The sequence below is a fragment of the Podarcis filfolensis genome, assembly GCF_964270895.1.
Source record: "Podarcis filfolensis genome assembly, chromosome: 6".
Lineage (NCBI taxonomy): Eukaryota > Metazoa > Chordata > Lepidosauria > Squamata > Lacertidae > Podarcis > Podarcis filfolensis.
In genome coordinates, this window is record NC_139609.1 from 64089563 (window position 1) to 64117286 (window position 27724).

The 27724-nt window shown below is 40.0% G+C and overlaps 1 protein-coding gene and 1 long non-coding RNA gene across 3 annotated transcripts in view; both read right to left on the bottom strand.

Moving 5' to 3' along the window:
- Window positions 1–2447: 2447 nt before the first annotated feature.
- The window catches only part of ST7L (suppression of tumorigenicity 7 like), a 40385-nt gene continuing 15108 nt past the window's right edge, over window positions 2448–27724 (bottom strand). Inside the window, exons 10-15 of one of the 2 annotated variants that reach the window (XR_014549028.1) lie at window positions 26549–26621; window positions 26216–26318; window positions 15681–15831; window positions 14713–14805; window positions 8548–11708; window positions 2448–2857 (exon numbers count right to left, since the gene is read on the bottom strand). Coding sequence is in view for 1 of the 2 variants with exons in the window: in XM_083617460.1 (XP_083473586.1) it covers window positions 2762–2857; window positions 11569–11708; window positions 14713–14805; window positions 15681–15831; window positions 26216–26318; window positions 26549–26621 (656 nt within the window). In the remaining variant the exon portion in view is untranslated. The remainder of the gene's footprint in view (window positions 2858–8547; window positions 11709–14712; window positions 14806–15680; window positions 15832–26215; window positions 26319–26548; window positions 26622–27724) is intronic. The other variant, XM_083617460.1, reaches the window with a different exon arrangement.
- LOC310764219 lies at window positions 6539–7735 on the bottom strand. The gene is made up of 2 exons (XR_014549079.1): window positions 7392–7735; window positions 6539–7337 (listed from the first exon to the last, which is right to left on the bottom strand). It is a non-coding gene; the product is annotated as an uncharacterized lncRNA (long non-coding RNA).

Here is a 27724-nt window from a genome sequence, read left to right on the forward strand (position 1 = left end):
AGCAAATACTTTTTTTAAAAAAGCCAATTCTACTCTCAGTGAGGAGCACAATGTGAATGCTATGCATACATTTCTAAGTTGCAATTGAAAGGCATTGCCAAAGCAACATGAAATAGTAGAAGGAACTAAGACTCCAGAAAGAAGAAAAGCTATAATTCTGTGCACACTTAACTGGGGGCAAGTCACATCAAACTTATTGGGGTTTAATTCCAAGTAAATATATGTAAGATCAAGCAGTTGAGAGCTAAAAGCTACCCCAGGGCACAGAGAATTGCATTGGAACTGGAATGCACACACTGGAATGCAGTTTTGGAACATTCATAAAGAAGGCTTACACATTGGTTAAAATGATCTCTGGCTTTTTAGCACCATTCTCAGCTGGGCCAGTTGCTCCACATTTCAGTGCGCACAACTCTGAGTATGTCATAGAACAATGTGGATAAACATGGCAACGCGTTTTACCAGATAGCAGAAGAGTAACACACACACACACACACACACACACACACACACACACACACAGTGTCTTATGGGAGCCACATAGGCTAAGAATTGCTGCCAGGACTACATTCACCACAAGCTCATCCTACTCTAGTACACTCATGTCAAAGAAGAGACAGTGAGAAAAACCAGCTCTAGGGAGTGATACATGGGAGGCTGTGCTTCATTTATAACCCCACACATATGCTGGAAAAGGTTCAACTTTAAAAAGCATTATATCGCTTACCTTATGGGCCCCTGTGGATGGTGAAGTGAAACTGCATGAGCACAACATGTCTATTAATCATCACAGCGATACCAGCGTGAGAAACAGCCCCTGTGGCTTACACTCACTTGGAAGAAAACGTAGAGAGTTACCTCCTGGTAGCTGAATAGTTCCAGCAATTTGTATCTCTTGCTTTCCTGTGTTGTCATATATGAATGCAAGTATCAGTATAGATGGGGTGGTAGGTGATAAGGTTGCCATGTGCCTTCTATTGAAAATATATGTATCTCTAAAATGGGGGGAAAGCATAAAATGTAACTGAGAATGGGCTTCCGGATTTTGAGCTGTTCCTGGCCTTTCAAAATTAATATATGGAATGGGGTGAGACCATAAGTGTTGGCAACATTTAAAATCAATGTCTCAACAGGCAGGGGACCCATGATCTATAAATCATCTGGGAAGTGGTACTATCTCATGCTTCAAGATCAATAGCCAACCTCTGTGCAAGGACTCACTGAAGACAGATATACATGTTTCTTTCCATTGTGGGGGCTATGCATCTTTTGCTGAAGCATTGTTCCCTCATTAGAATAGATGGGAGTGTGCTTTGACAATGCCTCTAATTGCAAACTGAGAAACGCATGTGCCATCCAAAGTCACAGTGCCATCATTTAAAAGTTTAGTTTTCACAGTTTACCCCCACAAAGCTGCCATTTGGAACAAAGTCAGAACAGGGGGTTGGGATATCAGATCTGAGCTGTGTTAATGCTTCTGTATGATCATAGGTCAAGGCAAGCATCAATTTTGTCTGCTGCAATTAGAATAAATTCCTCCCAAGGTATCAGTCTCCATCAAGCACTACAAAGTTAAGCAATCCCAGAAACAGTTGAAAGCACAAGTGACAAAGCCCACTTGTTAAGCTCTGATTTATGACTCACTGAATGGTAAATGTGAAAAAAACAATTCAGCTAATTTAATCCCTTAGAAGAGGGAGGACCTGGACCAGTTGCTGGGGTGGACATGTTTGTAATAGAATATAATTTGGCTTGAAGAACATGTAAGTGACCACAGCAATGTGATGATCATGAATTTCTACCCTGCCCCATCTTGAAGGGTGAGGTAGCATCATGGGTCATGAATCCATGTACTCTGCAAGGTAGCTGTAAGCTCGTTAAAAATCAGTATCACAAGAATGTGGTGACCAATCGGAGAGGTCATATACTCAGGGTGTTTTAGAACAGGGGGCGGAACCCAGTAATTTGTCCCACCAGCACAGGGATTTCTGCTTGTGGTACTGAACTCCCACTTTCCCTGTGCGTATCTTGTGCCCTCCTTCAATCTGCTCCAGAGGTTTGGGGGAAGCCTCAGAATAGATTTAGGGGGCACACAGGAGGAGGAAAGCAGGAAGATTTTGTTGCATGAGCAGAAATCCTCAGTGGTTCCACCTCCTCTGTCCTGCTATCCATTCACCTGCTTTCTTGCTTTGGGCCTAACCTGCACAGTTAGGGCAATATAATAGGAGAATGACAAGGTGAATGGCTGCTCCTGAAATTTATCATTTGCTCGGGAGAGGACAGGTGAACAAGCAGCGACAGCAAGATGCAGGAGCAGCAGGACTAGGATTCTCTGGCTGTTGTCCGTGGGCTACTTGGGTGTGGGCCTCAGCAAATGCCCAGTGATTCCAACACCACTCCTGCAGGTTTTATTTTTTGTTAAAAAAACATTTATGCGCAGAAGGCAATTTCAACACACAGTCTATCAGATTTATTGCTTTCTGGAATTTCTGGAAAGAAAGCAGTAATCTCAAATTGTACAGCTAAAGTGAGCACAACACTCTTGCCCTCCCCGTCCCACCAAACATGGTGTTCTTAAATCGTTATAGATTCTAAGGCTTAAAAAGCGGTACAGCAATTTTAAGCACCAGTAATAGGATGCAAAACAAAACTAAGTCACGGAGTTTGTCTTCCTTGACACCCGCAGCTGCAGATGCTTTTGTGCTAGAGAGGGTGTTGGTGGTGGAGTTCCTGAGAACACTGACCCAAGGACTGAGTTCACTCAGATTTGGGTCAGCTGATGCCAAAGACCAGTAGGCATGAGGCGCTCAATCTTCTCCATCATGAAGCTCAAGGGTGACAAAAGAGTTCCAAAGAACTGAAAGAAAAGAAAAAGCTACAATTAAGCTTAATGCTAAAGTTAACACACTCATTCAAGATGTATTCTGCTGACATATTTGACTGGCCTTCATTGAATATAAGTGGAATAATTTAGGAATCAAAACAGATTAGGCTTGGCAGGGGAAAAAACAGATGCACAATATAGTTCTTTTTATTGTTAAACTTTCTAAATACATTTCTAATTTTTTTTCAAAAGAAGAGAAACTCTGAACTTTAAATATGCAAAAAAGGTATACATAGTGAAAATGGGGGGGGGGGGAGAATCTGAATTCTCCAGAAAGATGCAGATGCTTTAAAAATAAAAGATTGTGAAGAGAAATGGCTGGATTCACCAAAATATGCCTAGAAGAAAAATTCAGCTGAGGAGCTGATGGGGGAAAGGTACACAAAGAAATACATTTCTATGAAACACTGGCTTGTTAAGAATGCTAGCCTTTTTACAGTTTTGTCTTTAAACAGTTCAGTCAGTCTTAGGCATTCTGTACTTCAGGACTACCCTTATTAGAGATAGGCAAATCATGGAATAAGGCTTCAATGACAGCAAAAATAACTAACTTAAATATGGAAGCGAGGCAGAGCTAGTGCAGAAACAAAGGTTTTCAAGCCATTAGCTATATTCACTTAATAGTGCCTTAATCTTTGCTTCGACTTTACGAGAAAAAAACTGTAGGCCCTGGTGACCCCGTTCAACCTTCTCATATTCAGCACAGATACTATTTTACACAATGGACCATCCTTTCTCCTAATTGCCTTCTATAATCCACTGGGACCTTTTGCCATTCTTCACATCAGAAAATACAGTCTAGAAAGTTGCCATTTGAAATAGTATTTTAGCTATGCAAATGGATTAATGTTGAGGGAGACAGCCATGCTATCTTCAATTGCCTTGACATAGAACAGTTTGACTCAGCTAACTCTAAAGTTAGCTCTCCTTCCAAGTAACTTCACAGCTCCACTACTATATTAATGATACTTTTAATCAAAGGCTCATTCTTCATATCCAGGAATTACACACAGAAGCTAACCTGTAAATTACAAGTGTCGTCTCTCAAATTAATATTACAGATTAAGATGTAGGTTAGTAAGGCAAGAAAACAGTACCTTTCATCCTTGCACATCCAACTTGTGGGAGACTATTTCACATAGTTCAAATGTAGGCTATTATTCATTACACATCTCCAAGCCATATACATTTTCTCACAGATAAGCAGAAGCTTCTAGTGTTTATAAATTTGAGATGCTCAGCAGCTGTGTATTAATTTAATTCTTGTGTAACTTAATGAGCCTTCGACAAAACAGTAAAGGGATTTATTCCTGTTACAAAAGCAGTTGTCATGCAATTATATGAATTCATTTGTTGGAATTCAGAGGTCTAGCTGCCCTACCAGTATAATCTCCAAATGAACCCAGTGCTTCAAAATAAATATGCAAGAACACATGGAGTAGCTGATGATAGGATGACAATTTGTTACACTGGTATTTTGTGATATGTGAATTAGAGCTGCCACCTAAGGTGATTGCTTTGTATTGTTTCAGATCGAAGGATCTTTGTATTGTTACTTCAGATCCAAGGAAGTGCCATCAGCAAGACTCCATCATATGAACATTGGAGGGATGGAGACACAGAGGGTACATTCCTCTTGCTTCCTGCTTATGTTGGCAGTGAAAAAGGGAAGAGATGAGAACAGAGCACCCAATTCTACACAGGCTCTTTTCCTTGCATATTGCTAATGACTTCTGGTTTTTGCAAAGAAATCTAAGATTGCCATTCAACTGGCTTCTATCTCTTCAGGTTAAGCAACCACATAAACAAGTTCAAATAATAGTAATCCTGTTTCTCACTGGGACATTCAAAGCTTCTGGAAAGCAAGCCCTGTAACCCATTCCAGCTGCTAACAAAAGCCAATCAAGATCGCTGTGCCCCACTGGACCCAATGGAAAGCTTCCATTCACTTCAATTTAGCAGCTATGAGCCAATTTTGAGCTTTCACTGTTGGCATATTCCTTTGTGTATACGATGCAGCTATTAAAAGACTGGCTGTGGTTTTTGGCCTCGCAACAATTTTTGTTGTAGCTTGGCAAGAGGCTTGTCTGGCGATTTGATTGTAGAGGAAACAAGTGAAATATTATCCAGTGAAAATGCATAAGTCAATGTTATTCTGTTAAATAAAAGATATTAAGTTTTGTTCTTTTACAGAAGTACATAGCTGACAGAACAGATTAGACAGCTGAGAACATCCAATATCTCCTCTGTGGAATACATGGAAGAGCTGGGGGATATGAAGGAAGGCTGTCTTTTAAAAGCATAAAAACTGCTCAAAGATAACCTCATGTAGTCCAAATTTTAAACCTGAAAGTAGGGAACAAATCTTATGCGCTTCTACCACCAGGTGTTATTACTGATCTACTTTCATAGCTTAAAAGAGCAAGAGCTTTGGTGGGGGGCAGTGTTTAGCCCTAGGACTTACCAATTTGTTGCAGGACATGTTAATAATAAGATTTTTTTTAAAAAAATCTCTAAGTTACTGGAGCATGAAGCTCTGTTTTTTATCTCGTAAATGTAGAAAACGAATTAGCCACACTCACTTTCTTGAAATCTGAATGCAATCTATTTAGTAAACAAGGCAAATAATGTAATCTAAATAAAAGAGTCATTCAAATGAGAGCCTAAGTGCTGTTTTTTAACCTATAAAGTGCTTAGCTTGAGCCCTACATCCCTGAGACCAACTTCCTTTCCTTGTGCTGGCATAAGCATTAATTTCAATTGACCATGGCCTTCATGGCTGTATAAATCCACATGTCAAGTTTACACCGCCAGGACACAGAGAGATGTTCCGTGGCTGTCCTCATAACTGAAGGTCTCACTTCACCTGGAGGTCCATCAAATTCAGAACCTGAATGTAAAACATTCTAAGCTTAAGGAAACGTAGGGTAATTGTAATTTAGGAAAGACTGCACATGTGCATGTTTTAATTGCTACCTGCCCTAAGTCCTCAGGAAAGAGAAGGATATAAATTTAAATAAATAACCAAATAGTCCAATAATTAATTTAGTAGGAGCAAACTGGCTACAGTAGTGAAAATGGGTTAAGGAATGAGTGACTCAGTCATTTGCGAATAAAGCTTACAGCTGTCAGCAGAAAAAAGGAACTCTCTCAATCTTCAGAAGGAATGTTGTATTATAACTTGGTATCAGCTGAGTCAAGAAGACACAGAAACATGACTATTAGCAAGAAACAAGTAGGACCAACAACAAGGTGTTGTAGTACAGAGTGTTTGTTTACTGTTCCAATCATTCATCCTTTTTTGAAGGGCTGTTTAATTCCCATCCACTTTCTTTTTCCCCCCTGTAAAAACTTCAGGGTTCCTCCAATATTTCCTGTGTGCTATTGTTGTTTTGTGTGTGTCTAGTGTTTTGGCTATATACATAATATTCTGCAAGTCTGAACACTGAAAGAAGGAATGGTGATGGGCTCCAGGGTCATGACAGGCAAATTCCGTATACTTTAAATAATTATGGTCCCAAAATTAAGAGGGGAAAAGAACTGCAATAAAGCCAGGCTCTTACAGCATTGTTCATGGGCAGTTCAAATGACCACTTTCTGTTAGATTTAATATTTATATCTTGTCTTCTATTACAATAATACTCAAAGCAGATATTTGGTGGAGGCTTGTTAACTTTATTGGGTCACAGTGAAGTGGCAATTAAAATCACAGCCTCAGATTATACATGGCAGCAATCCTATACCTGGAAGTAAGTCTGACTGAAATTAATGGGACTGAAAGGACATGCACAGGATTGCACTGTTAGTATCATTGCTTTCAATAAGTTTGAAACCTTTCAAAATTTGCATTGAAAGAAAAAACGTTGAGTTAAACATTGAAAAGCAAGGACAAATGCATTATAGACAGATGAAACAAGAGGACTAAATGTAGGTATTCATTTTTTACTATGATAGAATGATATTCTGGGTATATCAGCAAATTAGAAAATACAGGTATTACAATGTTTATCTTTTTAGATTTGTTCATATTGAAGCACATAATTGTTTCCAGATATAACATTTTACAAGACTAAGCATGTTTCAGATGCAATTCAAAGTACATTTATAATGTTTGTAAAGACCAAACTGAAATTTGGTCTCCAAATAAAATTGAGGCCAATGTTACTATGCAAGAAAAACCTGCACTAACAAGATTTTGTGCTATCACTATAGCGGACAAACAGTGGCAATGTTTGCAAGTCACATTAAACCATAGTTTTAAATGGTTTGTTTCCCAGCAGTATGACAGCAGTAGGACCAGCGGAAAAGTGAAGCGTCTAAGACAGGCATGTCAAAAGCCTGTTTTGGGGGCCTGCCAGTCTATTTAATCTGGCCTTCATTGCAGTATATGTCCTAGGGTAAAATCCTTAAAAAAGCTCAACAACCTTGGGGTTAAATCCTAAACTCACCAACCCTCATGCATGTTCACTTCATCAAATCTGGCCCTCTTGGTAAAAACTTTGGGCACCCCGGTCTAGGATTTCAAATTAAGCCATTGTTTATTGTAACTACAGTTTGATGTGACATATGAACCAGTTCACTATAAAAACAACACTGATTTGAACACTGTCAGCTTATTAAAAATTACTTTTAAGGAAACAAATCATTTTGGAAAAAGATAGTTTCTAACTTAGCATATGGCATGAACGAAAACCCTGCTATTCCCATTTAACTGCTCACTAAGGTTGAAATGTTCAGTCAGTTACAGACCTATCCTTGTTTAACTGGACAGATTTAGTAAGTACTTACAAAAACATGAGGGGCGGGTATTTTAGAAGGGGGTTCTACCTTTTTCTCACACAGTGCCTCCAAGACTATAGCATCTAGATCAAGGGAAGTAATAGTGCCACTGTATTCTGCTCTGGTCAGACCTCACCTGGAGTACTGTGTCCAGTTCTGGGCACCACAGTTCAAGAAGGACACTGACAAACTGGAACGTGTCCAGAGGAGGGCAACCAAAATGGTCAAAGGCCTGGAAACGATGCCTTATGAGGAACGGCTAAGGGAGCTGGCCATGTTTAGCCTGGAGAAGAGGAGGTTAAGGGGTGATATGATAGCCATGTTCAAATATATAAAAGGATGTCACATAGAGGAGGGAGAAAGGTTGTTTTCTGCTGCTCCAGAGAAGCGCACACGGAGTCATGGATCCAAACTACAAGAAAGAAGATTCCACCTAAACATTAGGAAGAACTTCCTGACAGTAAGAGCTGTTCGACAGTGGAATTTGCTGCCAAGGAGTGTGGTGGAGTCTCCTTCTTTGGAGGTCTTTAAGCAGAGGCTTGACAACCATATGTCAGGAGTGCTCTGATGGTGTTTCCTGCTTGGCAGGGGGTTGGACTCGATGGCCCTTGTGGTCTCTTCCAACTCTATGATTCTATGATTCTATGACTATGCCTGCTGAGTTATGTATGAATATTATCTAAAAAGAAAAAGTATTCACTTTGTTCATACGAGAAGATCTGCAGATTCCATCTATCAATGAAGACTTCCTTAACTGTGATAGAGATGCTCCATTCATAAAGTGTTTTCTAGTATCACAGAGCAAGATTCGCATTGTAGTAAAAGAAACAACAAGGCAATAGTTTGCGCATTAATGGAGGAACCATATTTCTTTATGGGCTTACTGTTAGTGCATGAATGAAGGGTGGAGTGGGAACCCTCTCCTTCTCCCCAATAATTCAAGCACTGATGATCAGCTTTACCGGAGAAGTCTTTCTTGATGTTCTGGAGTGGTACTCATCCAGACAAAATGACAAAGTCCAAAAGCATACACAAGTCAGTGCAAGCTCCCTCTGCTTAAGGAAACTCGTAAGAACAGAGCTAGTAATGACCATGTTGTTTGACATATTTGAAACTATGTACAGTACTTCCCATCAAGCATTATTTCAAAAGAAAGTTTTATATGTGTGCATGCTAGAATTGTTTTCAGGTTTAACACTGCAATTGTTCTATATGTAAATTAGGAAGCAACAATAAAGAAATCCAGCATAGAACTTCACTGAGCTATTCTTTGTTAGTGTAACATTTGACCTTGTATCTTGTTGGAAATCATACAATTTTGCTAGCGCAGTCCTTGAATTAATCAAGCAGATAGTTATATTTCATTCCTTAAAAGTTAGCCAATTATGAACCACACACAAAAGTGTTACTGGCATGTCCAGCAACATTTTCCCACATAATGAGTAACTAAATTTGGTAGAAATGAGGCCCCTGTTATCAGACCTACATATTTTGAACACTGCTTAATGAAAAGAAACTAGAATATGGATTTCATGCAACTTTGACATTCAAAAATTAGTAACTATGCTCTATTTCTGATCTCCACTTGTTGTAATACACATATTCAGCACACACTCTCCATCCAAGGCTATACAATAGCAAAATCAATGATCTGGTGTATGCCCGGTTCAAAAGTTCAAGGGTAGGTACTCGGAATCACAGTACTAAACAATGTTTCACAGGAGCTAAAATTGAGGGCAATTTGGTATTTTACAGAGAGGTTGTTGCTGCTATCTAATACCATAGTCGGTCAAACTACATAGATCAGCATTTTGTTTTGGGTAATACACACAATACAAAAGGGGGGTTGGGGGTCATGTTGTCCTCATGACCCAATTTCTGAAAGTCAATAATTAAGACCACTTTCAGCCTAGATCTGCACTACCTTAACCACAGAAGCTACAAGAGACATCTGAAACAGCTGCTTGGATGAAGAAACTCCACCTCGTGGTACCACCAGGTGTTGTTGAACAGCAGCTCACATCATCCCTGCCCACTGGCCATGTTGTCTGGGGCTGATGGAAGACTCCCAACAAAATCTGGAGGGCACTACACTGGCTGCCCCTGGACTAACATCAGGCTGCTCTGACAACTGTTTCCTGGCCAAGGTCATTTCTTCTGAGATATGCTGTGAGCTGGAGATCCAGAAGGACAATAGCAACTGAAATACCTGAGGACTGGGAAAAACCTGTATACACATCCTGCACCTCCCTTGTAACTCTTGCCTATTTAAATATATTACAAGCATGTAGTACATCAGAAAAGAAAAGAAATGACAGTTCAGCAGATGGTACATGTGACATCATCTGTTTACATGTGTGGTTCAATGGACCTTCAAAACAAATCTGATAAGAGGTAGGATGCTTGCTTCGAAAAGGAGGGTAAATTGAAGATCTACCAGACAATGCCGGTGCCCTGTGAATATGGAATGCATGGTGTGTTTACTGTACAGTATTCATTAGGATCCTGGAAGCATCTTCCTATCCTTCTCTGGCCTTAGAGGTATGCTTTGTGCTGATATGTTAGTTGCTTCAGTGCCAAGGACGGATATGTTTGTTTGCTCATGCAATTTTAAGGGGTCGAGTGGAGTAGTACTTAGTCTGCTTTGTGGTCTTAATAATTGTTTTAGTTGTTCCTGTTGTTTTAATGTATTTGAACCAAGTCTATACAACATTTTGTGACACTGTAGCTAAGTGTATGCGTTTTAGCTGGTATCCTGCCCTGGAAGCCTTTTGGATGAATGATGGACAAGAAATAGCCAGTAAGTAAATAAATAACATTTGCATAATTCAGGCTATTAATCAAAGCAGTCAGCTTGAAGAAGAGTTCATTCAAACGTCTACCTGATCCCTTTTAAGAATACCAGTTTAGGTAACAAAAGCCCTCATGACTCAAGCTTCTAAGCATATTAGAATGATTACTATCAAGAAAATATGTTGAAGAATTATTTTTATTTTACCATATAATTTTATTCTGCAGTTTGAACAATGCTACTTGTACTTCTTGTTGTTATAAAGTCCACTTATCCCTTTGATAATTGTGTTTGCCTTGTGCTATCAATACAAAGAGAAAATCACATAGTGAAAATTGACCGCCTTCCTGCCAGAGTAAGCTATCTATATAATCAAAAAAGCTTACAGAAACATAGTGTTTTAAAAGCATAAAGTAAAATCCTTTTAGGCTCCAGAGACTTAACTTGCCATATTTGCCATACATGGAATGGAAACTAAACAGTATTAGGGTAAATAGACAAGCAATGCTTCCATTCAGACCATATAAAAGAAGTTTTCTTTGGTCAGCCACTAGCTCCCAGGGTACAGAAAGAAAGAATGCAACCGTTTATTTATTATTTGTATATGTACTTAATATGTAACAGGATACTGGGAGATAGTCTCAATATTTTCATGCTAATAATTCAAACACTGTAAGTTAGGGTTGCCATATTTCAAACAGTGAAAATCTGGAAAGTTTTTGAGCTTTTTTGGGCAAACAAGTAGTTGAGATTTTTGGGCAAAAAACAGTATTCCGGAAGTATGGCAACCCTACTGTAATTATTAGCAAATCCTTACAGTCAAAGAAAAACTGCATGTGGTTTGAAATGGCTTAAGAGCCCCCCTGTCCTGCTTTAAAACTGGAAATTGTGGTACATCAGATGTTTCCCCATAATGAGATACAGTCCAGCTGCCGAAAGAAAACCAAGATCGTCATGTATCACCTCTGAAAAATCCCCTCTTAAAAAAAGAGGAATACTGAGCTATGCTGAATCAGGTTTTTAGATGCCCATTGTTCTGAATTAGTTTATAGTGTTCCAGAGATGGTTTCTGCATGTCATATAAATACATTAAGTAAGTTGAGTCAATACTTACAGCTTTAGCAAAAATGACCATAAGTTCCGGGAACTGGTGTGTGAGGAGCGCTAACATTGCTGTGAAAGAGCACAGCCCTGCAGTAAAGTGGATGAAAAAAGGAAGTTCCTTCTGCGGGTACACAGACACATCATGAAATGCTGGAAGGAAGGGGGAAATGGCAATAGTTATTTGATATTCCAGGTATTTTAGGGATGGTTAGATAAAGGTCGTGATTTTGCAAAGAAGAAAGACCTATCTGAGATGAACTATGATCTAACTTTAAATAGAGGGGAGGAATCTGCAACACTGATTAAATTAAGAATTATTTTAAAATACACCCTTTGCAGTTAAGATATACATCAGTGAAAGCCTCAATGGAGTAAAACGTTCTTTCCTTTTAAGAATTGACCAAAGCAACAGAATTTTTAAAACCTGAAACCTGCTGGAGAGTAGCAGCATAAAAAGTGTTAAGATGATTTTATTTATGGATAGTTTTGTATTTAAAAACTTAACAGGAATGCGTGAGTGATTGTGCTGAAATGTCTTCATGCACTGGAGTTTAATTATACCGGGAAGCCGATGGCTTAGGGTTCGTCACTAGCAGAGGCATTCCTTGAGCAATATCCTGCATGAGTGAGAAATGAGTAATTTAGAGCAGTCTGGGGGCAGATTTTAATTAGTTTTTAAACAGAGCTTTTCAAGATTTAATTTTTTTATTGAATTGCAAAAATATGCAAGTGCACTTGTGGCAGATGTGCCCCTTGGCTGCTTTAGTTATAAGTATGCCATATACTTTATAAACAAAGTTCTCCCAAGAAGGAGAAGTTAACACTTATCAGAATCTCACCAGCACCTAGCATGAAACAAAACCCTCATTATAAAATAAAGGGGCACCAAAATTCTCGCACTTAGCAACTGAGAAGTATATTTTCAAATCACTTTACAAAGGATCGTTCATGGGCTACTATCAAGAGCCTAACTCAAGGTTAGAATTTACCAGTGTGGCAAAGAACCTCTATTTTTGCATAGATTCTAGTACAAGTCAAGTACATGTGATTAGGAAACTCTAGTGGTTAGGAAGCTCTATGGTAGTCTGGTATGAGTAAGGCAGGTTTGCCATTTTATAAGGGCTGATTGCTGGTTAACCACTGCTGTTTTGACCACTTTCTGGTTAAATCAATTGTGATAGCCATGCCTCCTAAGGGTTTGACATTCAGAAGGCCAAAACAACCTCACTTTTATTAGGGCTTTATACCAAAATATTTCAAAAATCATGTTTTTTAATTGCAATTGTTTATCATACCAGACCTGAAACATCTTAGGAATCCTTTGAAGACCATGCACATTTCTTGTAGGAAGTGTTTATGCATGAAAAAATAATTTTTGAAAAGGGGGGATCACCACAAGCAACAGTTGCACATGGATCTATTTCACTCCCCATTCTGTAATATTCCTATAGAACAATCTATGTCATTAACGTATTTTTCCCCTACAGAAAATATTGAACATATGAAACATTCCTGATCTGACTACAGGATTCAGTTATTTAAGTGAATGGCACCCTTCCTAGCACACCAAGAATTTCTCTGTGAGTGTAACTCATTTTTACCTATCTAACAGAACATATTTTCGAGTAAGGTATTTCATTGTGTAACTTTCATGTTCACCTATCTTTAAAATTCACTTTACTTTACATCTAGTTCCAAACATCTGAGAGCTGAGCAACTCTCGCAACATACAGAAAAATACAAAAGTACACAGCATGCCAAGCTATGTGCTTGTGTCATGGCAATATATGTGCTTAAAACAGCCATACTAGCTGGAATCTTTAGGTATGGCACATTTCCAGCTTAGGTCTGTGCTGAACAAGTTGACCTTGGGCCAGTTTCTCTCCTCATTTGAGTATGGCCATTTAGAAGCTAGAAAGAAAATAGCCTTTTTTTATTTAAAACATTGAGTTAAAGCTCCAAAGTGTTATCTGAAACTGCAAGTTAAGCAAATGTATGCAAGTCTAATTATTAAATATTTATACCTTGCCTTTTTATAGTACAGTCTCCAAGGTGACCAACATAAATATTCAGATAAAGACCTCTATACCACCCACAAATGTAGGTCTTCAATCAAGCCGTGCAGGTTGCTTACTGAAGGAGTGCAGCAGCTTCTCGCTGATGTGATGGTGTCTAAAATTGCACGGTGACCATTCTGAAACCTAGATATTGAGCATTTTCTTCACAGTGGAAATGTCCACAAGAGTGCTGATCAAATTGACATTCCCACAAGGGAAGCACTCATTCAATATTTTCCCACCTGAAAGAAATTGTCATTCTGGCCTGGGGTGCATGAAGGAGAACACAGGCCATTTAAAATGCTCTTCCCTTTTGATAGAACTAAGCTAGAATGCAGAGAATGCTGCTCCAGTCAAACAAGTAGAGAAAGAAACTCAACAACCACAAAGCCGAGGGGCAGTATTGTCAAGTAACACTGAGACTGACTAAAGACACAAAAGGGGACAATGATATTTTAACGCCACTCCTTTTAGAAAAAATCCCCTCCTCAGGTTATCTTCACAGCACAGAACTCACCACAGCACAACTCCATTCCATACCAGTCATCTTTATGATTATTTTGTACTATTTTTATGGTATTTTATGTTCTATTGTATCTGTATATATATATTCCTGTATACAGCAAGGTATTTTATATGTGTGTGTGTGTAATAAATACAAATGCCATAAGATCTTGTACTAGAAACCCCAAGTCATGTGGAAAAGAGAACAAGCCACAGCTCTTCCCCACACCAGCGTCTCACCTCCTGGCCACCAGAGGCAATGCTGCTGTGGGGAGAAGTCATACTGAGGTGGTCTCTCCCATAGTGTGAGGTATTGACATTTTCTTTGCAGAATGGGAAGGAGTTGGACCACAATCCCACCACCACTTCAAATATAAGATACAAAAGGGGGCTAATTTACATTGTTGGATAGCTGCTTCATTTATTTAAAAGCTAACTGCATTCAGTGTACAAGTGTATGGAATATTTATTGTATGCATGTATAGACACACAGGTATTCCAGTTGAGCACAATGCCACACAGAAAGAGAACAGACTTTTGTGATTAACTGTAGATGGAAAAAATAAAATGTGAGAAATGGAACATTTTCTTACTTGGTAATAACTCTCTGTCTGCTGTCTCTGTGCAGCTGGGATAAGGATAAAATAGATGGCCCTTTTCTAATGGATATGGGATCATTCTAAAGGCTGAGGAGGTAAAAAAAAAATCATCAACATCAGACCCATGCAAAATTCACTTTATTAGAGTCGCCTGGAAACAAAGTCATATCTGTGTTCTGTATACCACTTGTGATCAGATTCCTTTTATTAAATTAGCACCATTCTAGCTACCCTCAGACTCACTGACAATCACCTCCCAAGCCATCCAGTCTTCTTTCACAAATCAAATAGGATAGGAATTCAATATTCACATGGCATGTTGCATACATCTTGTTGGCATCAAAGAACAAGACTAGATGATCCATGGAGTCCCTTCCAACTCTATGATTCTAAGACAATATGAATACGATCCAAGATACTTCTTGACATTTTTAGTTTGAAACACTCCATCTAGCTTAGAAAACTTTCTTAGAAAACTGGCAAAGTGGTGCAACAGGGGTTTCTTTCATAAGAATGGAATATTAGCAGCACATGCTCTTCTACATATCAGCTATTTTGTTCCCCCCCACCCCGAAGTACTCTGGTTGTGCATTCAGTTGCACTGAAGTAACTCCATGAACTGGCTTTTGGAAGGAATGGGTGGGGTGGACAAGGAAAAGAAATATGCATGCACAATAGATCTTTTAGTGTTCACTGCAGAAGAGAACACCTACATGCATGTATTTTTAGATCCTTGGAGCAGAAAGAGAGCACAAGCTGAACACCTGTGTCATCTTAATTGCACCTTCAATGTGACTGAAATCTGGACAAGAACTAATACCAAAACTAACTAAAGTGCAGAGGGAACCTCAATAATGAGTCAGGACAGCCTCACAGTTGAGCTCCAGCTGCACATTTAAAAATAATGATCCAAAAAAGAGAGAGAGAAATATTAGCTCATGCCACTAGCAAAGAATACTTACTGCCTTCCCATGTGCAGTGCAACAGATTAAGCGCCCCTTCAATTCGCTTCCAGTGCTGGAGATGGAAGAAAGCATATGCCACTGCTTCACTGTCTCCACGTTTCAGGATATGCTCCGGAGGCAAAATTAAGCTTTTCATTTCTAGCAAGTACTGGAAGGAAATGTGTAAAGTGACGTGAAGCTACACAGGCTATTGAGGTTAGTTTTTCGTATACACAGACTTTCAAATATTTCAAAATTACTTTTAGCTTGATCCATATATTACATTAGAGATAAAAGTTGCTGACTGGAACAAAATGTGGATTATTTGGCAAATGCAAATTTGAGAAGCGCCTTATGTACAGGCATATACAGACACCACTCAATGGGGAAGGACTAAATCAGATAAGTGTTCATATTTTACAAACACATTCAGACTTCAGATTGCAGTACGCAAAGTGGTTCCAGGAACATACATGTAATTGCCTTTCTAGACAGACTAGGAGACAGAACATCAGTGAAAATCTTCAGTCCACGTGATGCAATCATTATATTAGGTGCTAATACTAAACCCCAGTTCTTGGAGAATTTATCAAACAGAAGACACCCTTCAGCAACAGACAGCACTGGCTGAACACAAATCATAATGAAAACTGAAGTGGTAGCCAGGGATTAGGCAACTCCGCAGTCCAGTAAAAGCCATTAAAAGCACCATGTATACTCCAAAGCCCCCTTCCCAACCCCTTCAATCACAGGCACTCTTTTCTCCATTGAAGAAGGCCCACTATCTAGATGCAGACAATGCATTTGGAAAAGCAACATGCTACTACTAACATGGGTGGTTTTTGTTTACTGCTTTCTTCAAAAATGCAGCTTAGTTTGCACTGCTAAATGCGCCAAAGGGGGGGGGTGCCTGTTCCTTTTACAGAGCAATGAACTTCCACATTTACGTGCAAGAACAACGGGATTAGGAAAGTAGAAACAAATAACCACAATCCACATGATTTATAAGGAAATGACTCCCAAGAAGTGGAAGAGGATACAACAGTAAATTATAGAAGTAATAAAGGTGATGTGCTCAACTGCCAGCAGGGCCTGTTGAAAACAAAATTTTGAGGAGCCCAGGGAGTTTGTCTTTGTTAGGGTTTCACACTGATAGGTAGGTGCCAAACAGTGACACAAGAAACTCCATTAATAGGTCTCTTAAAATAAATAAATAAGTCTGGCAATTGTTACGGTATGGCTCTGCCTTCACTGCTTTGTCTCCCAGTAAAACAAAAGGCGATGGAGGCTATTAGCCTTACCAAATTGACTTGTGTCCTCAACCAGACAGAGAACTGTATTCACGTGCCATTCACAAAGCAATCTACTGAGTCTATTCTATACCAGGCATGGGATGGTGATAATAATTTTATTTATACTCCGCCCGTCTGGCTGGGTTTCCCCAGCCACTCTGGGCGGCTTACAGCACGTATAAAACACAGTAAAACATCAAACATTACAAACTTCCCGATACAAGGCTGCCTTCAGATGTCTTCTAAAAGTTATGTAGTTCTTTATCTCCTTGACATCTGAAGGCAGGGCATTCCACAGGGATAGGTGTGGCTCTCAAGTTGCTATTGGAGTATACTCCCATCATCCATGATCCTTGGCAATGCTGGCAGGGGCTTATGTGAGTTGGGTTCAACAGAATCCGGAGGGCCACAGGTTCACCATTCCTGTTCTACAAGTATACTCTTCCACAAAATGTATTCCCCCCCCCCCTTTTAGAAATTCTTTTTGAAAAAGAGAAATATTTTCAGAGTAAAGTACTAAGAATTGCAGGTTTAAAATTTCATTGATGAAAACAAATCAGAGAACGTTTAGAGAACATTAAATGAATGACTTTGATGAAGTCACTTATGAACTGGCCTGATCCACACAATAATGGCCAAAGCTAATCACATCCTTGATCACTGCAGTCAATAACACTGTCAGTTCTCCCCAAAACTGTAAGAATGCAGTGAACTTAATGATTTTTCAGCAGATGCCACAAACCATGAGATTATTTACTAATCCAGTTTAGAGGACTTAACTTTTCCCATTCAGATTCTTGAAGGAATGTAGCCAAGGTTGTGCCCTGGTCAAATATAGTGCATTTACTGCTTCACTAGGTTCTTCATTTTGTGTCTTGGGGCTACTTCTGGGAGGGTAATATTCTTACTAATCCCATTTAATCCTCTTTGACAATTTTTTTTTTAACACAGTAAGGGATCACTTGTAGAGAGCCATTGTGGGAAAATGGTCTCAAATATCTGACCTCTGACATGACCCCTGATGGTCTTCAGTAACTAGTTTGGTGTTGAGATAGATTTCTTAAATAAGGCAGGGGGAAAGTTGCAACAATGGTCAAGCTCCGACTATATTAGCCTCTCAATCACTAATTGTGAACTCTCCAGCTCAGGGGGTTAAATCTGCCTGTCTTTCTACATTATGCCATAAAGACACATAAGACAAATAAGTGGAAACTGCAGAAAAATAGCTAGTTCTAAATCCCTTGTTTAGCTATTTGCTTTCATATGGGGGGGAGGGGGAGATGGCATGCTGAAAGTATTTTAGTTGCAAATTTGGCATGCAGAACCGGTTTCTCTCTCTCTCTCTCTCTCTCTCTCTCTCTCTCTCTCTCTCTCTCTCTCACACACACACACACACACACAGGTTGTTGTGTTGCTGTCATTTCCAAAAAAAGCCACCCATTTCCCCCCAAAAGCAAGTGTACTTGGGTGCCAGTTTGGAGGGTTTGTACTGCCAGAGAAACAGAACAGTGATCATGTTGGTGTACCACCTACTGCTCAACAGCCTTTCTGTCAAAGATGGTTGAGGTAATCTCAAGTGTGGTAGATGCCTCCTTGTAGCAGGGAGTGTTCCTTGTCATATTGAAAGGAAGGGGTACATCATCACACCTAGATCATGAGGATCTAAACTACTACTCAGTCACTAATATCCCTTTCTGAGCAAGGTGCTCAAGAGACTTGTGGCCATGCAACTTCAGACATACTAAAAGGAAAAGCAATTATCTTGACCCATTTAATTCAGCACCAGGGCTGAATCTAGACACATCGAAAAAGTGTTTCAGTTAAACTTGTTGTAAACTTCATACAAGGGAATCCCATTGGCGAAAGACAGGACTCCACATCGCCATCTGGTGTCACAGTGTTATAATGCATATACAGTGGTACCTCGGGTTACATACGCTTCAGGTTACATATGCTTCAGGTTACAGACTCCGCTAACCCAGAAATAGTGCTTCAGGTTAAGAACTTTGCTTCAGGATAAGAACAGAAATCATGCTCTGGTGGTGCGGCGGCAGCATTAGCTAAAGTGGTGCTTCAGGTTAAGAACAGTTTCAGGTTAAGAACAGACCTCCAGAACGAATTAAGTACTTAACCCGAGGTACCACTGTGAAGTGCTTTATCATTACAAATGTAGCTGAGTCCCAGGTCTGGTTTTGGCACAGAGACGGTTGTGGCTGATAACTTGTTTTAGGAGAGAAATGGAAGGGTTACACTGTTGCTTCTCCTTCAACTCTTAGTGGATTTTGATACCATCAACCTGGAGTAACTTGGTGGGTTAGGATCACAGTGTTACAGCGTTCCCAGACCTACCTATAGGGCTGCTTCCAAAGAGCTGAGTTTGGCTTAGCCCCAAGTTCTGCAATCCTTATTTTTGTTCCCAATGCTATTTAAATATCTATATGAAGTCATTAGGTCACATCATCAGAGAGTTGGGAACTCAGTGCCATCAACATGCAGATGACATTCAGCAATGTATCTCAGTACCGTCTAAACTAGATATAGCCGTGTCTGTGCTGAACCAGTGGCTGAAGGTAGTAATTAGCTGGATGAAGGCCAATAAACTGAATCCTAACTTGGTGAAAACACTGTTGGTGGGTGGTCCTTGTGCTGGGAAAATGTGTATTTTGCCTCTTCTAGATTCCTGGATCAAAATATCCCAGCTAGTTTTACATGTTCTGAATGATGGGAAGTGCCTCTCTCCATATTAACCAGCTTGGGCTCCAAAATCAGTTGAGATTGCCTTATTCGCAGTCCCACCTATGAGTGTTGTGGGCCTTCTCTGTGATTGTACCTTGACTTTGAAACCTTCCCCAACGGTATGGACAGAATAATCACTTACGGTTTTCCACTGTACAGTTCAAACTTGCACCTCTCCCAAATCTTTGGAATTTTTCAACGCTCTATTGTTGTAATATTTGCTTTGCTTTAATTGTATTTCATTTTAATAACTGTAGCTTTCAGTACTGTTGGAAAACACTTTGAGAGTGTCTGGTGAAAAGTGCTAATCAAATTTTATAAGGCAACTAAGGTTTGATAAAAGAAGTTTTGGAATTCCAGAAGAAAGATCCATTTGAACCAATGAGATTTATTTCTGAGTAGATATGCACAGGACCACTCATCTTGAAACTTTAGTTTTGACCAAGAAAAAATGCACATCTAAAACAAGCATTTGTTATTTCAGATTCATGCTTAACTATAAGATTGAACATACATTCCCTGGAAACTCAGGTAGCAGAGGTGGGAATGCACGCACACACGCACACACGCACACACACACACACACATATAAACCAAGCAGTCAAGCAAGCCTGTTATCGCTTAAATTGAAAACCATAGACGCAATATATTCCAGAACTTGACTCTTCCCTAATCTAAAGAAGCTGTGCCTGTATCTAACACTGCTGGCACACCATTCTCCCCAGCTCCTTGTCAGCTGGAAGTTGCACCAATACAAATAATGAAATCTGAAAGAAAGCATGACCAGAAAGGAAGATAGAATTATGGATAACACGAAGCGCTAATTTTCTTGACAACACACAGAGCTAGTCAGGACAACACAAAAAGATGGTACAGACATATTAAACTCCTTAAGGATACAGCAGTTCTGAGGCAATTGAAGAGACACCTAACTCTTAGATAATGATAAGACATCATAATCTTCTCCCCCTAAAGGCAAAGGATGAAGCAAAATCTGTCTGAGACTGTCTGAAATGAACTTGCTGTGCTCTTGATCAGTCATGCAGGCAAGCAGCAAATTCTCTCAGCAATTAGCTCTCTCAGTGCACATTCTATCAGATTGGACAGGCAGACAGAAGACTGGGTGGATAAATTCAGACCTTCAAGGAAAGAACCATTTGGACGTCCCGATTATCAGAGGAGGATTAGGTCTGGGGATAAGCCATCCTTCCACTATCAAGACTGCAAGGGCCATATATCATCAGTGTCAGGAATGTATAGAGCTGGTTGAAATTCCAACTGTATACACTCATTTAGGGGAAAGTTGGACTGGGGGGAGGGGAGTCTACCATCTAGGCTCATCCCATTGGGTGATATACACTTTACGAGTGTGGTAGGAAGGCTTTAATTGTTCCATATGACATGAAAATAAAATGCTTTTAAAATCTGTCTTGGAAACAGAATTTGGTCGGGATAAGAAATTAGTCAATTACATCAGCTTAAACATTTATGTTTCAGGTTATCCGAATTAACCTCATGGATGTTTTAATTTTCTTTTTAAGTCACTCTTTTACCTAGCACTTGTGTAGCTACACAAGCAAATTAAACACAATCATTGTAAGTTTCTAATATTAGAAATACTAGACAACATAGCTAAGATATAATATTTATATGGCGACCTCCAGATGCTGTTAACTAGAAGTCTCATCATTGCTAACCACCAGTCATATTGGCTGTGAGTGATGGGAGGTGGAGTACAATATATGGGGGGGATCATGTTGGTCATCCCAGTCTCAGATATTGAGAAGACTTAAAAATTGTTATAATGAACAGTTCAATTGAAATACACAAATTGCACTATCTAGAACAGTGAAGCATTTGTACAATATTACATTAAAGTTTATATTTTGCCAGCAGAACAAATTCAAAACATAATCCCTTAACACTGATCAGCACCAATGTGCCCAATAAGCCACATGTTCTGCAAAAGAATATGTTCATAAAGGTCATGTATACTGTCTGCAAAAAGACTAAGAGCAAAAATCAGTCCTCGATGTTGCATGAAGAGGCACTTATGGAAGCTCAGAAAGGCATGACAAAAAGCTCTTTTTCAGTTTTTGAGGTTCAATTTTGCTGCCAGGATTTACAATTATCCTGCCAAGTTTATAGTAAAATGAGCTGGTAGGGAGCTGGTAGTGTATGCAACTGCTCAAAGAGGTAAGACAGTCTTACATTTCATTAACAGCAGTACAGTAAGATTGCAACTCATGTGAGCACTACGTTCCAGAGCACTTATGTGAGCACTACGTTCCAGAGCACTCATGTGAGCACTACGTTCCAGAGCACTCATGTGAGCACTACGTTCTACACAGCACATACACAAAATCACACATAGACAAAAGCTGCCTGCTGGAAATGGGGGAAATCCTGCGCAGAGGACCTCCCTGCACTGGCTCCCTAGGCTGCAAGAAAAGTGGGGGGAAGCTTGGTTCCTTCAGATGCAAAAAGGGAGAGAAAAGCAGACAGGGAGAGAGGCAGGCAGAAATGTGGCTCAATTCCAGTTTTGGGGGTTTGTTTTGCCTGCAGCTCTGTCAGCCTCTCTCTGTCCAGCCAGCAACTCAACATTTCTTCTTATTCTTCCATCTGCCTCTACAGCTTCTCCACTCATTTCACTCATTTTGGAGCTGCCACCTCTGATGCAACCACGGTTGGGAAGGCTGCTGCTTCCTCAAAAGCCAAGAGTGCATAATTGAATTTGCTTAAGTAAAATGTGTGTGTGCTGCAACTGCACTATACAGAGTCCAGACCACATGGGAAAATAGTTCCACTCTTTGCTAGTCAGGCCACATCTGGAGTAGTGGGTTCAATTCTGGGTGCCACATTTAAAAAGGACTGGTGAATGTCCAGCCAGCATGGTGAGGTGGTCTGGAAACCAAGCTCTATGAAGAGCAGTTGAAAGATCTGAATACTAGAAGTCAGACGTAATAACGTCTGGAAACTGCTGGGAAACCAATTTCAGCTAAACGTTAGAAGAAACTTCCTAACTGTTACGAGCTATTTGACAGTGGAATAGGCTGTCTGGGCAGCTGGTAGGCACTAGCTTCACTGGAGGCATCTGCTCAGAAGCTGGTCAACCATCTGTCAAGAGATGCTGTAGTTCAGGGGTAAGAACAACTTTGGCTCAGCAGGCCAGATTCTAAAGTGGCCACCCCTTTGTGGGCCACTTTTGACAGGATGGTGGATCTCCAGGGAAGTGTGAGGAGCAAGGTTCAGGGATGAAAACAAGGTCTCTGGAGGAGCAGTAAGATATCCTTCCAGTCTCCTCCAATTAGTTTGCACAGGACCAAAGAAATGCCTTCCATAGGAACAGTTTCAAGCCCCAATAGGCCCTGCTTCTAAGAAAAAATGGTCCCCATTAAAGGACAGCATCTTTCTTTAAAGCAGAAACCATGCTTATCCTATGGGTATTCCTGCATGGGAAATCACTATATTCAAACAGAGAAGGATCAAACCCACTGTATGTAGAATGGTTTACAGGTTCATTTAGAGCTAGCCATAGTCACAAACAAAAGGATGGAACTAAAACACTTACTCAAATATCTTTCTGAGAACCCATCTGTTTCTTATTGTCTCACTTATCTGATACATCTAGTTTTCAACTGGACAAAATCCTAAATTTCAGCCATTTAGAAAAAGCTTTCACTTCCTATTAGACAAAGAAAGTGGTCCATTAACAATTGACTCTTTGGAAAAAAACAAATAAAAGCATGCAAAAAAACAAGTTCTTCCCTAGAGGAGTTATTTTTAACTTAGTTCTAGTACAATATGCTATAGTTCTGACTGTCTACAGATGAAATTGTCCCAAAAAATGCTGATACGATCATTATTTCCTGGATAGTTGTTCTGTTCCCATGGTTCTCAAAGTGGTAGGTGAATCTCCCTAAGAAGGCTTGCAATCCGTGGGAGTATTAGTGGTCCTGTTTACCCCACATTTCCCCCGATTTTCTTCTTATTTTTACTAATCTATATAGTGTCAACTTGCACAATGTTTACTTGGAAGTCAAAGTAATAGCGATATACATTTGTATGCGTTGCGTGAATTCAAGAATAAACAGAGGGGTCCACTGTGTTCTATTTTTCTGGAATCCATATCTAAACAGGGACCTTAAATGACCCTTTGAGCTCATATTAAATCATGCCTTGACAACAAGCGGCACCAACTCGTTGCTTTTTCTTAGTTATGTTTAAACAAGCTCAAACATTGTCTCTTATCTTAGGACAGGGGTAGCCAACATGGTGCTTCTTAGATGTTTTGAACTACAACTCCCATCAGCCCCAGCCAGCATGGTCAATTGTCTGGAATGATGAGAGTACAACTCATATGGAGTCCAACAACATATGGAGGGCACCACATTCACTACCCTATTTAGGAGGGAATTATATTAGGTTGGAAAACAAAATCATGCTCTAGGACAGCATACTATTTCATGGTCTTTGAATGTTTCATTAAGGTAAACAAGTGCCCACCCTATGGAGGTTAACATATATTATCTCCCTCTGTATGGAAAATTATGGCTGGGGAAGCAGGTAGAGTCTGTTTAGCAGGAGATCCTAAGGACTGCCTTGATCAGCCAACTCAGAAGCTCAAAAGCAGCCAGCAGAAATGCAGAGGTGAATGCTTGGTATTACAGAAGCTGAAATGGTTTATATATTTCTATTTAGATTTATGGTACCTTTCAAAACAGAACACAAAGTGGTTTTACAAACAGAACAATTAAATCAGATAACAATTTCCATACATCTTTAAAACAAAATTGAAAATAAATAATAACAGGGGGGGTGAAAAGACACTGAACTAGAAAGACAGTGAGCTCAGAACCATAAAATCCTTTTTAAAAAGGGCTAGAGGAAAACATGAGATTTCTAGTCTCCCTAGATCAGAGGTGGTGAACTTTATTTTCAATCTGAGGGCCATACTGCCTCTTAATCCACCCTCTGAGGACCACATACCAGCATGGTCAAAAGCAAATCAGGCATAGCTACCCCACACTCGCTCTTTCTTGTACATACACCTAGCTCAGCCACACATCCTTAACTCAAGACAACTCTGCAGAAAAACACACACACCACACTTTACACACCATTGTTTATCTCTTTGCCAGCAGTGCAATACAACTGCTCCCTCTTCTGTTACCCCCTTCTCTGATTCCCCCACTCTCCCTGCCAGTCTTGTGGCATTATACCCTCCCCATGTGTTCTTCCTAACCCTACCATCCCCAAGGGCTCCATTATTCACTTCAGGACAGAGTGATTAGGATCCTCCTACCAGTATTAACAGCATTTGCAGAACTTTACCAGCAACTGTGATTTCAGAAAACCAACAAGAACAGCTGAGAGCTGAACACGCAAGTCAAGAAGTGCATGAGCATGTCTGACTGAGGCCGAGGACCTCAGAAGTGCTGTGAGAAACCAATAAAAAACAGGGTCCTTCTCAGTGATGGCTAAAGTAAAGAATTCATTGAATGGTGAAGGAAGGATTAGGACAGGCCACAGGCAAATTCGGCCCTCCAGATGTTTTCGGACTGCAACTCCCATCATCCCTAGCTAACAGGACCAGTGGTCAGGGATGATGGGAACTGTAGTCTCAAAACATCTGGAGGACTGAGTTTGCCTATGCCTGGATTAGGAAATAGTCTGCTTTCGTCAAATATAAACAAATAATCCAAATGGGATGGCTCTAGTTAGGAGACACATAGGAGAGAGGGAGAATGTTGTGGCAGGCTGGAGGCTGCAGTGCCTATCTTAAAACAAAAACAGGCAATGGAGAGAGCATTTGATAGCACCAGAACCACCAATGAATGGAAAATGCACTTTTCCTATTTGAAGATAACAATCAAACAGTAGCACCAGGAACAACAAATTTGCCAACAAACATACAAACTACGTAATCTCTCAGCATCAAACCAATTATAAGGACACTAATCTCTCTGAAACTCGGTCATGCAAAAATGCTTTTGGGCTGCAAGCATTTGAGATTAACAATTATGAATTGTTAGATGTTGCAGAAAAACATGGTGTCAATGTGTGACAGAACTCTGAAGAGCTAAAAACAACAACCCTGCACTTCTGTCTTATGATATTTTAGCAAATGTATGCTCTCAAACCTATGTGTGCCTGAGAAAATGTGAATGCTGGAGATGGGGGTGGAAATCAGTGCAGGAAGTGCCTCCATGAAGACACTCCCACTCCAGAGATCACTATTCTCCCACCTGAGTTTACCCCTTGTTTCAGAGCCCATTTGTTTAAAAGTGATTTTACCCACAAGTCCCAAGTGCCTGCTACATCTGCCTCGTAAGACAGAATGTTGGTCATACTGTGTAGTATTACGCTTACACTTACACTTACATAGTAAGTACACTTACTATGTATGTAGAGAAGTGCTTAAAATAATCACCTGTTTTAGTTGGCTTGCATTTTGCTGTCTGTGTGTGTGTGTGTGTGTGTGTGTGTGTGTGCGCGCGCGCCCGCGCGCGGACAAACACTTACCTTTGGAACATGAGGATTAAATTCAACTGCTCTGTGAATTGCCTCTACAGCATTAATCTCTGCTGTACTAAGTCCTCTTCTAGAGGCTGTTTCTGGAGAGAATCTGCAGCAAGATTCAAAAGTTTGTCAAGTTACTCAAACTGAGGCAAAGGATAATCTAGCTTTTTTTTAAGCTGATCTGATTGAAAATAAATTTTTTTAAGTAAAAGCTCAAATTAGCTGGGCCAGACAAAGCAAAAGCACTACTTGCAGTTGCAAGATGCAAAATTATTTGCTTGCAGAAAGAGTGAAGAGCTTATCACTTTACATCTGAATCTGAAATATTTCACTTACCTATCTGAAACTGCTCTGGCCTTTAAGAGTGCTGCTGTGTAACATATCGCTGCTGATTTTGGAAGGCTGATGTCTATGAAACAATAAATTGTTGTATTTACATTCTAAAGTGAGAAACATTTCAAAACCACACCCTCCAAGAAGAGGGAGGTGCTTTAAAGCTACCACAGAGGAAAAGGCAGTGTTTCAGACTAAGTTTACTTGCCTTGTGTGAGAGCTCAGGGGAGGAAACTACAGAGAAAGACATGGCTATGCATCTTACTCTCTTGTACATGTGTCAAATGTTCACTGCTTTGGATCATGGCTCCAAAGTGTCTGCAGCTTCTTATTTCTGAGAATTCCAAGATTACTAAAGGCGCATGGCCATTGATGTGGCTCATAAAAACATATGCCCCCAACACCCATGTGCCCACAGCAACAGAATGTGGGATAACCTCTTCTGTTCCATATATTCTCTGTCACTCATCTTTCTTTCCTGCACAATCTCAACCCTAGGTGCAATTCCTTCCTCTTTTCTCCTAATCACCTCTTTCCTTACTGTCATCACCACAACTTCCCACGAAGTTACTCTTCCTAGCTACTACTTCTCTTCCTCCTTTTCCCAAATGAGAGGATCAAAATTTTGGGCTGGTTGCCACACAGCAATGTTCAGAATCATGTATTGTTTCTGGCAAGTCTTCAACATCACTAATGTCATGAAACCAGGTTAAAGCAATCTATTAACACATTTTAAAATGCCTCCAGCCACCTTCAAATCCACCCCCCCCAATTCCATGGGCAGTTTTAGCCACTATCTACTTTTTAACTTTTAAAAAAATACTTAGCTATCAAGTGTAAGAATCTGCAATATATTCTGAGTTAAAGCAATGGCTCCATCTAGCTCCAGCATTGCATCTGAATAACCGCAGCTTTTCAGCATCTTGAATCTTGAACACCCATTGCTGGAGGGGACAAGGAGTGAATCTGACACCCACTGAACTGTGTTCCCACCCTTAACTTCATCAGAAACATGATAATTAGTTTTAATATCACTGTTCAGAGTTTACATGAAACTCTTCTTACATTTTATGTATGTGTTCCATGGTATGCTGAAAAGCAACTAAGCACTATGCAGTCCTAGAGGAAGAACTGTTAGGAAAAACTCCTTTGGAGCACCTCTCACAGAAAATGTGGTAA